At 40.7% G+C, this 15,576-nt stretch overlaps 1 protein-coding gene across 1 annotated transcript in view; it reads left to right on the top strand.

The window, feature by feature from the left end:
• The first annotated feature begins 960 nt into the window (after window positions 1-960).
• ENPEP (glutamyl aminopeptidase) overlaps window positions 961-15,576 on the top strand; it is a 36,489-nt gene continuing 21,873 nt past the window's right edge. The window contains exons 1-4 of the mRNA XM_009932128.2: window positions 961-1,815; window positions 6,687-6,828; window positions 9,456-9,587; window positions 13,722-13,842. Of these exons, the coding sequence (XP_009930430.2) occupies window positions 1,202-1,815; window positions 6,687-6,828; window positions 9,456-9,587; window positions 13,722-13,842 (1,009 nt within the window). The 5' untranslated portion in view covers window positions 961-1,201. The remainder of the gene's footprint in view (window positions 1,816-6,686; window positions 6,829-9,455; window positions 9,588-13,721; window positions 13,843-15,576) is intronic.

Below are 15,576 nucleotides of genomic sequence, written 5' to 3'. Positions count from 1 at the left end.
TTAAAAATCTACTCAAGTGGGCTCCATAAGTGGAGAAACAGGGTTAAAAGATCTGGGGACTGAAGTTTCTATTCTACACTGTTTTCCTTTACCAGCATCAAACAAGGTCAAGACTACTGCTGCACTCAGTTTCATGCTGCATTAGCAACATCTTGCTTGCAGGCTTAGCAAGGCCTTACTTACAACAAGTTCCCCCAAGCAGAATCAGGCTTTATTAAATTAAATGATTTTGATGAAGCACCACATCATGATGACATGTGGTAGATGCTAAATTAGATCTTTAGTACATAAATCATGTAACTGCATATTTAGAAGTGTCCCTCACAGCAAGTGTTCACAGGCAGCACTGTAACTGCACTGACAAAGGCACTGCTATCCCAGACTACCAGCTTGCATGCATGGTTATGAGCAAGCTCCTGGATAACTGGCCCTGTGAGAGCGGGAGAGGATTTGGGTATGTTTCAAAGTTTGAAGTCAGTGATCAAAATTTATTGTTCCACTGTGCATTCTTCTGCCTGTGACTGCCTCAAATTACTCAGCAAAGGTAAATGAGCCTAGAAAAGAGGGGAAACAGTTGAAAAGGCCTTGAAAGACATATGTGATTTTTGCTGAGACTTTGGAGATGTCATTTCACAAACTATAAGTGGAAGTTCAAGAAAACCTTTGCTAGAGGAAAATTAAAAAAAACCCCAAACCTTAAAAACCGAAACAAGACACAGCAGGGGATAAAAAAGGAAGAGGTAGTGGCAAAGGTTGAGGGTTTGGAGCTGTTACACCTCTATCTGCAAACTTTTTCTGAAAGCTGCTGACAGAGCTTTGGCATCTGATCATCTCCTAACTGCTGATTAACATAGCACTGTTTTATATTTAACTCAGGCCAGAGCAGGAGGGGCTGGGGGTGGGGTTGTGCTGCTTATAAGGGGAGCACAGCAGAAACAATGTTCTTCTGTGTCGGTTCCCTCCGTCTCCCAGCCCAGCTGCGCTCCTTTTGATCATTCACATTTCCTCCAAATGCATGTTGTCTTTAATTAATTGAGTGTCTCGTGGAAAGTGAGGTGGGGGAGACGGGCAGAGAACGGCTATAGCTACACGATTAAAATACAAACCAAGTCTGCTGAGTTTACTGAATGCAAGTGCTGAAGTGACTAATAAGCTTTTTTACAGTTAATGGTTTGCTCTGAGAACAGACACAGGAGCAGAGATGCAGGGCATGGATTTTGAGGATAAGAAGTCCAAGAGGTACTGCATGAAGACAAAGCATGTGGCTGTCATCTGTGGCGTTGTGGTCATTGTAGGTCTTGCCGTGGGGCTTGGCGTGGGATTGAGCAGACCTAAATCTCAGCAACCTTCAGGAGGAACCGATCAGCCAACAAGCACTCCTCCCTCAGTGGATTTGGGTCCCTGTCCTGCTAGAAATGATGAGACTGGAGACTGGATACATTTTAGACTACCAACTTATGTCAAACCTGTCCACTATGATCTGGAAATGAAGCCTGAAATGGAGCAAGACAACTACACTGGGACAGTCAGTATTTCTATTGCTTTGGAAAAATCTACCAGCTACCTGTGGCTCCACCTGCGAGAGACCAAGATTACAGAAATGCCCACACTCCAGAAATCCTCAGGACAGCAGATTGCTTTGAACGACTGCTTCGAGTACGAGTCACAAGAGTACATAGTGATGAAGGCAGAAGCAGAGCTCTCTGTCACTAATGAAAATGATCCCTATATACTCACCCTGAAGTTTCAAGGCTGGCTGAATGGTTCCCTGGTTGGGTTTTATAGGACCACCTACACCGAGAACGGAGAGATCAAGTAAAGCAGTTTTTCTTTTGTTATTAAACTTTATTCTCTATTTCTACTTGCTCAGGCCTGCTCTATTCCTGTTTCAGCTTCTCAGTCCTGTCTCTCACCAACTTGCTAACATTTCTGGGCTGTTCTTTGATTTTCCCATTCCTCTAAGCAAGATGCTGTATTCAAAGCCCTTTGGCTGTTGACAAGTGAATGTGGGTTGGAGAGACAAGGCGTTTGTTATAATTATTCTGAAAAATTTTTTCAAACTCTACTGGTCCCAGACTACCTTTAAGCTTTACGAATGGCTCCCTCAGAGAGCTGGAGGGATCAAGGCTTGTTTTTGTCTCTGTAGTACAATAAATAGCATACAGCTCTCACCACTCTCTCCTGTCACTCCCCAAGGTAACAGTTTTGGTGTAAAATGCTCTTATGATAGTTTTCCTGACATCGTTCCTCCTTGACATTGTAAGCCTGAGGAATCTCCAAATCAGAACTTCCCTGTCCCTCCTGCAGCCAGATTAAAATACGGGTAGGATGAAATTATCTTTGACTTGGGTTCTTTGTGCTCCAGCTCTTCCTTTTTAGTGTATCACTAGTTATTGAAAGATTAGAAATCCTCTGCCAGTTCAGTTAACCCATTCCACTTCCCCAGGTTTCCACTACTTCGAGGTGGAAGCTTGAAAAAACCATTGCCCACTGCTCAGAGGCATTTCTTCCCGGTTAATGTATGGAGAGGACGCTCACCCATTTTCCAATATTTATGTTTCTGAAGTGACTCATTCCAGCCTTTACGGCCAGAAGATAAACTTAGCTAGACTTTCCCAAGGCCCTGTAGTGGGAACACAGAGACAAACACTGGTGTGTTACAACAGCACTTGTTTGTCCTCCTAGGACAATGGTGTCATAAGTGAGAGTCACATCAGCTCCATTCAGCCACTGACAGGCAATTCCAGGAGCAGCAGCAGTGACAGGCACCAGCAGCAGCAAATCCCAGGCTCGGAGCAAAAAGCAAGCGTTGATTTTTCATACTTAAACATAGTTATCTGATGTGGGAAGAAGCCACGTAGAGAGCAGTTGGATCCCCATCCAGCTCTTTCCTTCTTGTTTTCCTCCATCTACCACCTCATTGGTGCTTTCGTTTTATACTTCGAGCATCTGACATCCCTACAGCAGATTTAAAGTGTAACTTCTTAGTATCTTCCTAAATTGAGGTGTGCTACTTCCTTTTTATTGGTGAACGATACCTAGATATTAATTTAATTGCCCCAGGTCTGCCACACACCAGAACGGCAGGACCAGAAGGCAGGTCTCCTGAGTCACAAAGCAGGAGAGGTGAGTGCCCATCCCTCAGATCCAGACAGTGTGTGAAGGCAAGGACCAAGCATCTGAAGTCAGGAAGAAAGGAAAACTTCATAAGCTAAAGAAAGCATAAAATGGGAGCTCACTTTGAGAGGGTTCCTACTTCTTGATTTGAGTGCTGGAAGATATAATTGCAAGGATGATCCTAGCCAGCAGTTTGAAAACACTCAATACAGAACAGAACTTGAGCATGTGAGTTTGCTTGTTAGGCTTGTGAAGGACTCTAAAAAGAAGGAGTGAATGGTGATTTCTGAAATGCTCTTCATGTGGTTAAGTTTGGGCAGATTGTTTGTGGGGGTGGAAAAGGCAATGTACATGACAGTGATAAGTACAGCTTTGAAATGAAAGCAACCACCAGCCAAGCTGCTATGTGGCATGAAGGCAGGTGATAGGATGAGGTGAGAAAGGATGGCAAGGGAAGGGTCTTATTACTTATTATAACTGCATTTTCCCCAGCTTTCTATTTATAAACTATGCTGACCAGAACTAGCTTTTTTATTTTGATTTTGCCTGAGGCAGACGTCACCCTTGGACAATTTCAACCCAAATAGTTCCTTTTTTGTCATGTTACAAGTAAATACAAATTGGATCAGTTAATGGCAAAAGTCAAGAAAGTCTGTTAACAGTGGATGTTAGAGAGAAGGGGGCTGAGGTGAAAATGACAGCCAACATGTAATTAACCTTCTCCCCATGCGTTCTGGGCAGTGTCAGAAGCAGCAGGACCTGTTGAGAGAAATCATAACACTGGAAAGTCAGCTCCTAGGATTGAGCTGCTCCCTAGCTATCCTCTGTGAGGGCAAAGGTTTGCCAAACTGTTGCTATAGTGCCTTTTGTTTACAGACTGGGCACAAGTCCAGGCTCTGGTGTTGCTTAGATTTACATGTCCCACCACATTCTGTGGAAAACAGGTAGACATGTGCTGAACATGTCTGCAAGTCTGAGATCCATGGGAGGCTTAGGGAGAAGAACACCTCATTTGGGAATCCTGCTCAGACAGATCACACAATCCCCATCAGGACAAAGGTGCTTTTGGACATGCCCAGAAGCAGATTTTTAGATACCTTAGGCACACAATTGTTTCACTGAAGTGCACGTGCGGGTCAGGAGCAGGAAAGCAGAAACTTTGAGAATGCAGATTTTAGGCGTAGACCTGCCTAGATCCTCCTGTGGGTGCCTGAATCCAGCTGTAAGCACCGAAGTCCTTTGGTAAAGCTATTTCTCTGTCTGCGCATTTCAATTCCCCTTTGATGAAAGCAGAATAACAGTCTTTCCCTGCTTTGCATGATAGAGTCCTTGGCTGGTGTAATGGATCTTTTAACTCATTATTTCTTCTCAAACAATGTGCTAAACCCCCCTTTTATTTTCTCCTTAATATTACAGATAATAAAAGAGTGTCACAGCAGCTGGTTTTGATTTTGCATGACTATTAGTAACAAGGTACAGCTTGCCTTTTATAGGAATTCTCTCTGTCTCTTGTGAGAACAAGAGGTTTATAAAACATACTGAGCTGGACACATCTTTAACAATGAGTCTTGCATTTAGGGTTTTATTGATTAGGGAAAGGCAAAATATTCTTTATTGTATGGAAGTAGCACTCCTGCATTTCTTCTTCAAGGAGAATATTTTTTCAGAAGAAGCAATGAACCTGAATTTAGGGAAAGACTAGGAGATTAATGCTTTAACTAGCTCAAGGGGAGGGGTTTTTGCACTAACCCCCTGTGCTTTGGGAAAAAAAAAAAAGGGGGGGAAACTCATTATGGTTCTAAATGCAACACTTTTATTTTGGTAACAACACCTGGATGCAGTCTCCACCAGATCTTCACTTCTTATTACTATAATATTTACAACCGTCACCTGTAGTTTGCATTCTAAGGTCTGGACATTGACAGCAAGTAGACAGGCAGAAACCACCAAGCAGTGAAGAATATTCTGTCTAAAAACTACATCATACAGTTTGAAAGGAAATTGCAGCATTTCATGTTTATAGTGCCACTTCTATAGATGCCATAGCCTGGAGTTCTCATCATCTACCACATAGAAATGGTAGTGCTAAGGTTTTGCACTGCTGATGTCTGTCTGCCTCCACAAATATATGAGGCTAGATGGATTATCACCTTGATTATTAATCAACAGAGATATCACAGTGTTGTCAGTCTGTAGGAACAAGATATAAATATGTCAAAATATATAGCCAATTTTTTAAGCAATAACTGTGAAGCATTGCCCTGGGGACTTGAAGTTGACTTAATTGTGAAATAACTTTCAAGTCCTGCAAAAAGTGAAAACTGACATCAAACAATTTACCAAGCAAAAGAATCTCTGCTGAGCCTGAAGTTATGTTAAGGTAAACGTTCATTATGCTTTCTGCCCATGAACTTTTGAGTTATTATTCCAATGAACATGAATGGTAAGAACCCAGACATATTACCTCCATCAGGCTTGTAAATGATCCTTGCTGCTACCAGTTCCTAATGAACAGTTTAGTATTTAACCATCACAGGGAAATGCCAAGGACAACAGAAACATTGAAAAATTGGTTGTCAAGTGAGCTTGTAGGATTGCTGCAGGTCTGTAATTTATTATGTACACTTTTAATTAGATTTTGGAAAGAAAAACTACCTTAATATAGTTGGAGCAGCTGTAGAAGTACTGTCAGAAAATGCCCAACATTCCAGATTAATTGAAGAAACATCTGTGATCTCTTTCACCATCAGTCACTGGAGGATACGCTCTGCCACTGTGTGGTTCATTAATGGGGGAGTCCGATGTCACTGTGAGAAGCAAGCACATGATATGAATGTCCATAACCTTCACCTTATATTTTTATGTGACCCCTATTGTCTAGCTCCCCCAGCATGGCTAAGATAGCATCAGTTATGTACTAGGATGTTTATCTGGACTTTCCATGCTTTCTCCAGGAGTTTCATTAATGGAGTCAGGAGAGCATAACAGCACCATCAGAAAACTTTACGTGGTAACTGCAGAAAAAGAAACACACCTTCAGGATGAGATTTTAGGGGCACTTATACAATTCTGAGGTGTCTTTTCAGGAGATGTTCAAGACTCCAACCCCAAAATGTGCTCTAGTGGGTAAACAACACACAGAGTGACTGAAGTAAACATTCCCACACCAGGGCCTTAATTTCCTTTCAGACAATACCATCAGTAGTTTATTTTAGGCACAAAAAGCACTGGGAAAGCTCATCAGGAAGGTAAGCAAAATTTTTACCATCCACAAGGGATCATTCAAATCTTTTTTCCTGGCTCCTAAAAATATTGGATGATAAGCAATTGGCTTTAGCTTTTTATCTGAAACCTAGAGGACAGCAATGACAGACTTTGAGATATATGTTACGCATGCCTATACAGTGTCAGCTTGTGCATTTCTGATGTCATCTACTTTTATGAATGGACAAGTACACACAAATATTTGTGGCTGACTTTATGAAATTGCTAAAATACTGTGCATAGAAACTGTAGATAAGATTTTAAAGGTATATAATGAAGTCTTGCCAATGTGTTGTTTGTTTAAGGAGCATTGCAGCTACTGATCATGAGCCAACAGATGCACGGAAATCATTTCCTTGCTTTGACGAGCCCAACAAAAAGGCGACTTACAACATATCTATCATCCATCAAGACACATACCAAGCACTTTCAAACATGCCGGTACAGGTATGTATTTCCCAACTCTGTTGCCTAAGTGGAATGGTTCTGTAAAGCCACTGGAAATGTAGCATGGATCGCGACGTCCTTGCATGTTCATGGACTGTACCACCCAGACACTGTAAAGCTAAGGGTTAATAAATATTCCATAAAACAGGACTGGTTGGTTGGCTAAGACTCCCATTGGTCGACCAGCACACAACATGGCAATACAAAGCCAAATCCAAAGCAGAAATGAAACATTTCTTCCATCTTAACTAGCTGGCCCTCTATTCAGATATACTAGATGAGCATCCCCTCCTAACTATAAACAGGTAATGGCACGTTCTTCAGTCAAACCAGGTGGATTCTGAGAAGGAATACTCTAGAATACAGCTGCTTCCTAGATGGGAATTCTGAAATAATCACTGAAACTGCATAATGCTCCAAAGCAAGGGTCTGGTGATCACAACTTAAAGGCAAAGGATCCTACTAGCAAGAAAGTCTAGGATTATTATTTTTAATAACACAGGATCTGAAATCCCATCTGTCAGCTCAAGTGTGTGGATACTTGTCAGTCCGCCATGACTGTTATTTCCTAAATGATCTATTTCTGGACCTGGTGGGTCAAATTCCAAGTTTTGTGCAAAATTCAATGGCATCACTTATCTACCCCTGGGCCCTCTGGAAGAAGACTGAATGGCTTTCAACTGAGAGAGTTTCTAATGAATAGTTTAACTGAATGTGTAGTCCAATGTATAATTTCTAATGAATGTGTTCTGAAGTGGAAGACAAAGTGCCAAGTTTTTAAAAGAAAAGTGAAAAAAATTTTAAAAAAGCTTCCAGCCTCCAGGCTTTTGACATTTGTATCTTTGCAATCATTCCCCCATCCAGAAAACAAAGGTCTGCTTTACTGTGTATGATTTTATTTAAAGAGTCCCCCCAAACCTTAACTATCCCCTAGCAATGCAGCTGAGAGAACTATTGCCAACCTGATACAGCTGCCTCCCAAACCCTTTGCAAATTTAAAGCTCTGACCTATTGTTAAGAATATTTCTATGATACCTAAAAGAGCACCAGGCACTTTGATGAACAACACATGAAAGGTGAGTGTTTGCTGTACCTTTTCTCACAGACCTCAGATAAGTGAGGGTGCTGGCAAGGAAGGTGAGGGGATAAGACTAGATTTTATCAGAATTTAGTGTGTTTTAAGATTTACTTTACACCTTTACACATGCACCTTGCCTTTAGTATGGACATACAAAAATAAGCTTTCAAATGGCTAGCAACTACTTGTTAATTAACTGGCTAAAATCCAAGTACAGGTATGGAATTGTAGATTATGCTGGGTTTGTACTCAGGTTTAACTAAGAGATGATAGCAGGGCACTTTTTCGTCTGGTGTGCTCACAAGGTCAGTAGCTCTGTTCTTAGTAGCAAAAGTTCTTTGGGAAATCTTTTCAACAGCTGGAAGTGTAATAGTTTGTAAATGCAAGGCACACTGTGCATTACACATCCTGTAGTAGTTTTGGTGGTGTGGAGCTCTATAATCAACGTGCAAAAATCAGCTGGCTAATCAGTTCAGCAAATGTAGAAACTTGTATATTTCATTTGCATTTTTCATTGGAGTGATTTTTTTTTTACCTTTTTTTCACTGAAGTTCTGACTTTGTCAAAAGAACAAAAGATATCAAAATAGAGTCCAAATGAGTCAAATAATGGAAAAGTAGATTGTGAATATCTCTGTGAAAAGGGGTTTCTGAAAATATCTGTGAAAAGGTTTTTTTGCTCATGGAATTATATTACCTATAACATTCACTATCTGTGCTTTATTTATATGGTATTTATAACAAACAAATCTCATGAAGTATTGTATCTCTAGTAGATTAATGTCTTTTATCCGCTGTTTGCATTTGTGCTATTTAAGTTAGTTATCCAGTCAGAAGCATAAAATATTATCAGACAGGCAACAGCAGATAATGAATAGCAGAAATGAATATTTAGAGGATGAATCACATAAGCAGGTTGCAGGTTTGGTCATAGAGTTCAGTTGAGAATTAAGGACATTTGGGAAAATCAGGAATAGTTTTTAGTTGATTTACAAAATAAAAACTATGATCTACACTAAGCCTTATGTATATTTAAATAACCCACCAATTAGCAGAGCTAATTTGTATCTGACTGGGGTCAGGATAGATTCATTAGGCTGGTCTTTATCCTAAGTAGCATCTCTGCAACTCCTGACTCCTACATGATGCACGTATTTAAGAAAGGACGGAATCCAGTCTCTTCTCTGATCTGTCCAAAGTGACGTTATTTTATGCAACTATTTCAAGAACAAAACACACTAGCATACACTGGAAAACTCCCATTGGCAAAATTCCTGTGCATGTGAATGATTTCAAATCCTTGATGCAAAATTAGAACCAGGTAAATTTATTTAGTGTGGAAAAACAAAGTCCCATTTTGTGTATTGTGGTATTGCAGAAAAAAAGTTTTGTCTGTTCTCACGCCATCAGCAATGGGATGCCAGAAGAGGTGAACCTGGAGAGGAGATTTATCATTCCTATGTAGTTGCAACCTTCACAGAAATATTGTACCCTCTTCTGCATGTGTTTGCAATTCCAATAATCAAATTACTTTTTTTCTGTTTCTGCAGCAAACCATACAGCTGGGCGATGGCTGGAGTCGGACAACTTTTGAGAAGTCAGTTCCCATGAGCACTTACTTGGTATGCTTTGCGGTGCACCAGTTTCAGTCAGTAGAGAGAATATCCGCCAGTGGAAAACCCGTAAGTCCTGTTGCAGCCTGAACATGGTTCAGATGACAGATGTACTGTGATTTGCATTTCTTAAAAAATGAAATATCTCTTTTTAAAACACAATCAGGAACATATTTTTCCCTTTCCTATAGCCTGTTTTGTCAACTTGGGTGTTCACAGGGGTCCCTTTGACCTTGAACGCACACAGTGTTTTGCAGCCCTTCTCTGTCTCCCATCTTGGTGAGATCCCAGTCAGTACCTCCCACACAGGCTCACGGGTGGGGAAGAAGCACGGTTTCTTCAACCTCATCCCTGACTTGAAGCCCAGAGTCTGAGGGAATATACAAGTCCAGGGATAAAAGAGATTCACAGGCCATGGATACAAATGCTTTACAGTTTTCTGTGGCTTAAGAGGTGTGAATCTATGCGCTTGATGTCTTCCTATTTGCAGTCATGGAGACAGAATGCTATGTACCATTATACATTGGCTCTAATATTCTTTATTTTACAACAGTGGCTAAAGGCAACTGCCCAATGTAAGATCTTTACAAATAAATGTAGAAGTGATAATGCCTGCCTAAACAGCTGGATATTTGTTAGGTGCCCTAATGAAGTGAGTATGATTGAATTTGAATCCATAAAATTAAAATAGCTCCTTTATTTTGATGCAACAGGTGGTCCAATCCAGTTCTCACTTAGATTCAAATGTCCTGAAGGTGCAGCTGATGAGGCATAAGGAGATCACAAGACTTTATGGTGAATCACAACCTGAAAGCCTATATACAATTTGCTCCTCAACATAAACTCCTCATTTAGCCTAAACCTAGTCTAGAGATGCTCAGCCCTCTGTTAATTATTTATTGATTTACATCTTTTTTTCATCTAAGACAGAGGGTGATCCCAGGGCTGTATGCTCTTGCTGCTTCCCCTTAGGGGTGTAACAGATGGTCTTGCAGTTCAACTGAGCTGGCAGCACTTTCCTCCTCTTCTGGAGGCAGTGACACCGATGGACAGGGAATGTAGAGCAAAGTCCCAGCCAGACCACTGCTCCTCTAGCAAGTAAGCTCTTCCTGAGTTTCTCTATCAGGAAAAGCTCTGCAAATACTCTCCTACTTAAGGCTGCCCACTGATGTGAAAATCTGCCTTGTATAAATGTCCAAAGCGCTGATCCAGTTCTTAGCAAAGACTTCCTGGCGTAGCACTGTGCTGAGGCCTCCCTCCTCTATGCCTTCGCTAGCATCATGCTGTACGCTTATGTGATTTCTTGACAAACAGCGAAGGCTAAATTACACTTAGCCAAGGAAATGGAGCCTTGTTTGAGACAGAGATGCAATATTCTAAGAACTCTGCTGTTTGACTGAGTAATTTTTTAAAATAGTAGAATGTTTTAGGCCACTCAGCCACAAAATTTTGTAAACCCAATGCTCTTCAGCACGACTGCTCCATTCATTATCAGGGACAGGGCTTTGGTTATTTGGCCTCAAAAGATTTTCTCTAGAGTTTAGTTATCCTAAGAATCAGAATTTGTGCAGGTTTGGTAGAACATAGTGCAACAGAAAAAAAACAATGCTGTAGATGTATGTAAAACTAATTATTTTCTAGGTGCAAAAGTTAACATTCTCTGCTTGTCCATGCCACACTCCAACATATGGCTCTGAGGACAATATTTGTTTTTTTTCCCCAAGCGAAACAGTAAAGCCCACAATGTTCCTGACTGGTTTTAGCACTTCTAAACAGGAGGGAGTGTTCACTGAAATGTGGTAGTTAAAGTGTGTATGTGTAGAAGCAGGGGTATTTGTGTCAGTACAGAGGTTGCCTGAAGAAACGTCTTCTAATTCAGGCCTTGATTGCTACATATTTTATTAATACTATTTACTAAATATCTAAGAACCTGCCTGCACTATAAAACGTGGTTCTTAAGCGAGGTTAAAATCATAAGCATTTCCTTTCTGTTAGCATATTTTTACCAATATAAAGTATATGTGTAAGATTGTTTTTAATTAAGAGAACCACATAACCTACATCATTAGAAGTTAATTTTTCCCCAGGAAAACCAGGCTATCTATAGAGTTTTTAATCAGATATTTAGAAAGTCCTTCTCCTAAACAAACAGTTACTTTCAAAAAACTTTGAAGCCCAGACGAGCAATGAGGTATTTAGATTCACCGGCTGCTGAAAAGAACATTCCATAATTTGCTGTATAAATTGCTAGCAATAAATCCCTATCTAGCAGAAAGTATCTGTGTGATCCATATATTGCTTTCATAAACAGCAGCAACAGCATACAGCTCACGTGATGCAGTAAATTATTTAAAAACTCAGCCGTTCACTCTGAAAGCCGCTGCCCTAACAATGACATTAATGGAGTTAATGGTGGGAATTGTGCCTACAGCTGGAAACTATGCTCCTGAGCTGATTACCCGTCAGGTACCAAATTTCTGGTTTGGAAAATCATGGAGGACATTATACAAATGAAACCCAAAGTCAGTTCTAGTGCATGCTGAAAGTTTTGGAAACCATTAATATGGATCAGGTAGGGGACCAAAGACTGCTAAATTGAGTAAAGAGCTTACTGAAGTGGAAATTGCAGACTGTAATTGCAAACTGACCCTGAGGGAAATGCCCTGGCTGGAAAGGATTCCCGATTGAATTTCATAAGCTTTTTTTGGTTTGTGTTTTTCATTCCAGCTTTATTTCTGACCACTTTCCCATCCTCCCCTCTCATTGGAGGAAGTGTAATTTCATGGTATTGAAATTAATGTGTTGTCAGGCTCCAAGAGGGCTCCTGGAGTAGGCTGGCTCCTTTGCTCAGTTTGGACCCTAAACTCCTGGCTGTAAGACAGCACTGAGCAGTAAACAAGCCACACCAACACAGCCAAAAGAAAGTGGCCCATTCATAAGAGTCACAGACCCTGCAAGATGAGGTGGATCAGTTTTCCTAAAGCCAGAAACTTCACTCCATATAAAGTTGTCTTACTTTGCACACTGGATATTTTGGGGGACGATGACAAGAACAGGCTGCAGCTCCTGCCAGTGAACACTTCAGTGCAATGGCTCTGCTCTGGGGCAGAGATCTGTGTGAGCTTTGGGACAAAGAGCTTGAGGGAAAGACCCCCAAAAGACTCCATGAATTCTGAAGTCAAACTTTGTCTTCACAATGTGGATATCACATCCGAACAGGCTTTTTCAAGCTGCAGGCCTCCTCATCATGGTTATGAGTGCCTTAAGGACTCTAGTCCTCCAGGGCTTGAGTTTTCCTATTGCCTCACAGTAACAGCCAAAGCAGTCCCAGGCATCAAGCCTCAGGGACGGAGAGGTCAACACCTCATTTTTTGCATTCAGGGGAAAAAAGCATGCTCAGTTATGCAAAAGAAGCACAGACATAGTCACTCATTGCACACAGGGCTACCAAACATACCAGTTTTCCTGGACCTGCCTGGCAGGAAGAGAGCGCTGTTTTTTGTCTGGGATTTCCAAAGGCACAGCATCCCAGCAGGCACCATAGCTGTGACGAGGTGGCTGTAAGCCCTGAGGTCATTGGCAAACAGCCATTTGACCTGCATGGGCCAGCATGTCCGGGAAGAATTACAGATCTGGTAAACACACTGCTTCAAAGGGTCTGAGATCTTCAAACATACAAGGACAAGAGGAAATTGCAACGATAGTAGGTAGGAAAGGTAGGAAGAAATTGAAGAAAATAAAGTGTTATGGACTTCAGACACATTTCAGGACAGAGGTGCTCCTGAAGATTGGTCTGATGGGAGCAATGAACTGCTCAGAACAAGTAGATTCCCTTCAGTTGTGCTTGCCCAGGCTTCCTTCATGACAAAACCAGGCCTTGGGGAAGGAAGGGCTGGTATGAACCCAGGCCCTGCTCCAGTCTTGGCCACTGTGAGCTTCTGGACATGGGTCTTGCCAGTTTTACGATTTAGGCATACTGTAGAAAGAAGGCACAGATTATCTTGACTTAGTCTCTTTTACGTATAACATTTGAAAAATTTTGTTGAATAAGCATATTAGGGAACAGAATTCGGTGTACAGGAGAGTCTCTTAGAGAAAATCTGCAGTGTTAGAGGTATGTTTGTTAAATGACTTTTCAGTTCTTACCACCTTCTTATTTCTTTTAGCTAAAGACTGCTCTAATTGTCTCTCTGTATTTTACAGCTGAGAGTTTACGCCCAGCCACAGCAAATACACACAGCAGAATATGCAGCAAATGTAACAAAAATTATATTCGACTTCTTTGAAGAGTACTTTAATTTGAGTTATTCTCTTCCAAAACTAGGTGATTATTAATACTTATATTTTTCATTTTCTTAATTCACTGTCATAGTTATGATTCTTCTATGTGTCTCTGCACTTTGGTGGAAAACAGCATGAAAGCTTTGGGTTGCTAACTGCTGATATTATGACAGGATATTTGAAAACTGTATGCATGTAGTTCAAGATGTTCTTAAATGTCATGATGGGAGGATTGGTCTCACTAACAATTTAGTTACTAACTCTCACAGTCCAGTTTGCTGAACTGAAGCACTGTTCCTGGTATGGTTTTAACGTCTTGTGGAAAATCAGGGGAAGCATTGGTGTCATCAGCAAAGGAACATCATGAGCTAAAACAGAGCCAGAAGTTTGAGAAAAATATGTACCACTTGCATGGGAACTTCTGGGCAAAAGTCAACAGTGAAATAAGTGAAGATGTAAACTGCCATTGAGCACAACATACTATTTATTAACCTGAATGCAAAGTGAATGTGTATCCCCTTCTTAGAAAGATGAATGTGGTCCAGTACGTAGCTCGTAGTTTCTACTGCTGGGCTAAAGACTCAGAGCTAAACAAGAGTGGGCACACTATCAAATTTTGCCCATGGTTACAAAACTAGTGAAGAAAAAGTAGTGCAGTTGGGCATCCTTTAGGTTGAGCTATCTGGACTCTGGATCTAATTTGTGCAGTTTGATTTAATAAAGTTGGGAATGTAAACAGAGTTTTGGAAATGCCCTCTCCTAAGACCTCTAAAGAGGCAATTCAGTTAGGTTCATGAACTTGATGGAAAAATATTAACTACAATCAGGTTAAGGCAATGTAATGGGGGAAAAAACCCTCAAAACTTTAAAGACAGTTAACAATACTATGCAAACTTTTTATTGGCTATTCATACACCTACCTATCAAGCTAACCCGTATTACTTTAACAATGGATTTTTACCTCCTCCTTTCAAAACATCATCTGAGTTTACTGTAAAAATCTGTTTGCCTTTCAACAACAACAGGATGAGGGAAACCCGTTCATGTTGTTCTTTTGCACACTGTTCCCCACTAATAATTGGGACTATATCTCATCTATGCTTCATATTCAAACTTTCATTTCCATAAATGCCTGATGACTTTGCCATGTCAGAGTATGGATAGGGGCCTGTCTGGGCTACAGGGTGGACTAGTAACCCCAGGTCAGCAGTACCAGAGGGTAGATGCTTTTGCAGATTTCATACTGTTTTTTTCAGAATGTCTGTTGGATCACAAACCTTGACCAACTATGTTGTTCCCTCAGTATTAAAAGTCATCTAGATCAAACCTGATGAATGAAATGTGTTTCTACATAATGGTTTATCTAAATATTGTATTTCACATTGATTTATGGATTCTGGCATTGTCATTCTCCTTGTGATCCTCGTTTTGACAGTCAGTGAAGCCCTTGCCAGACTACCAGCTTTGATTCCGTAATGAAATTGTTTAAATTAAATTAAGTAATTCCTATTTTCTGTTAGGGTGGAGTGAGGGTTGTTTGTTCTATTCAGTTTTATATCCATCCGTACTTTTTCCCTGACCCACATAGAAAGACTGTGATCATTATTTGCAGAAGAAAATACCAGTGCAATTGAGTCCACAAGTCTCATTTAAACCAGTATTGATTACTGACCATAAATGAGTGACCCCCACAAACTGCCAGGAGTAAAAGCAGATGTTGTTCATTGCATGGGGGATTTACTTCAGTTAACACGTCAATAAATATTTTTAGTACAAC

This window comes from Opisthocomus hoazin, chromosome 5, assembly GCF_030867145.1.
Source record: "Opisthocomus hoazin isolate bOpiHoa1 chromosome 5, bOpiHoa1.hap1, whole genome shotgun sequence".
Taxonomy (NCBI): domain Eukaryota; kingdom Metazoa; phylum Chordata; class Aves; order Opisthocomiformes; family Opisthocomidae; genus Opisthocomus; species Opisthocomus hoazin.
This window is presented reverse-complemented; position numbering and strand designations above follow the sequence as displayed.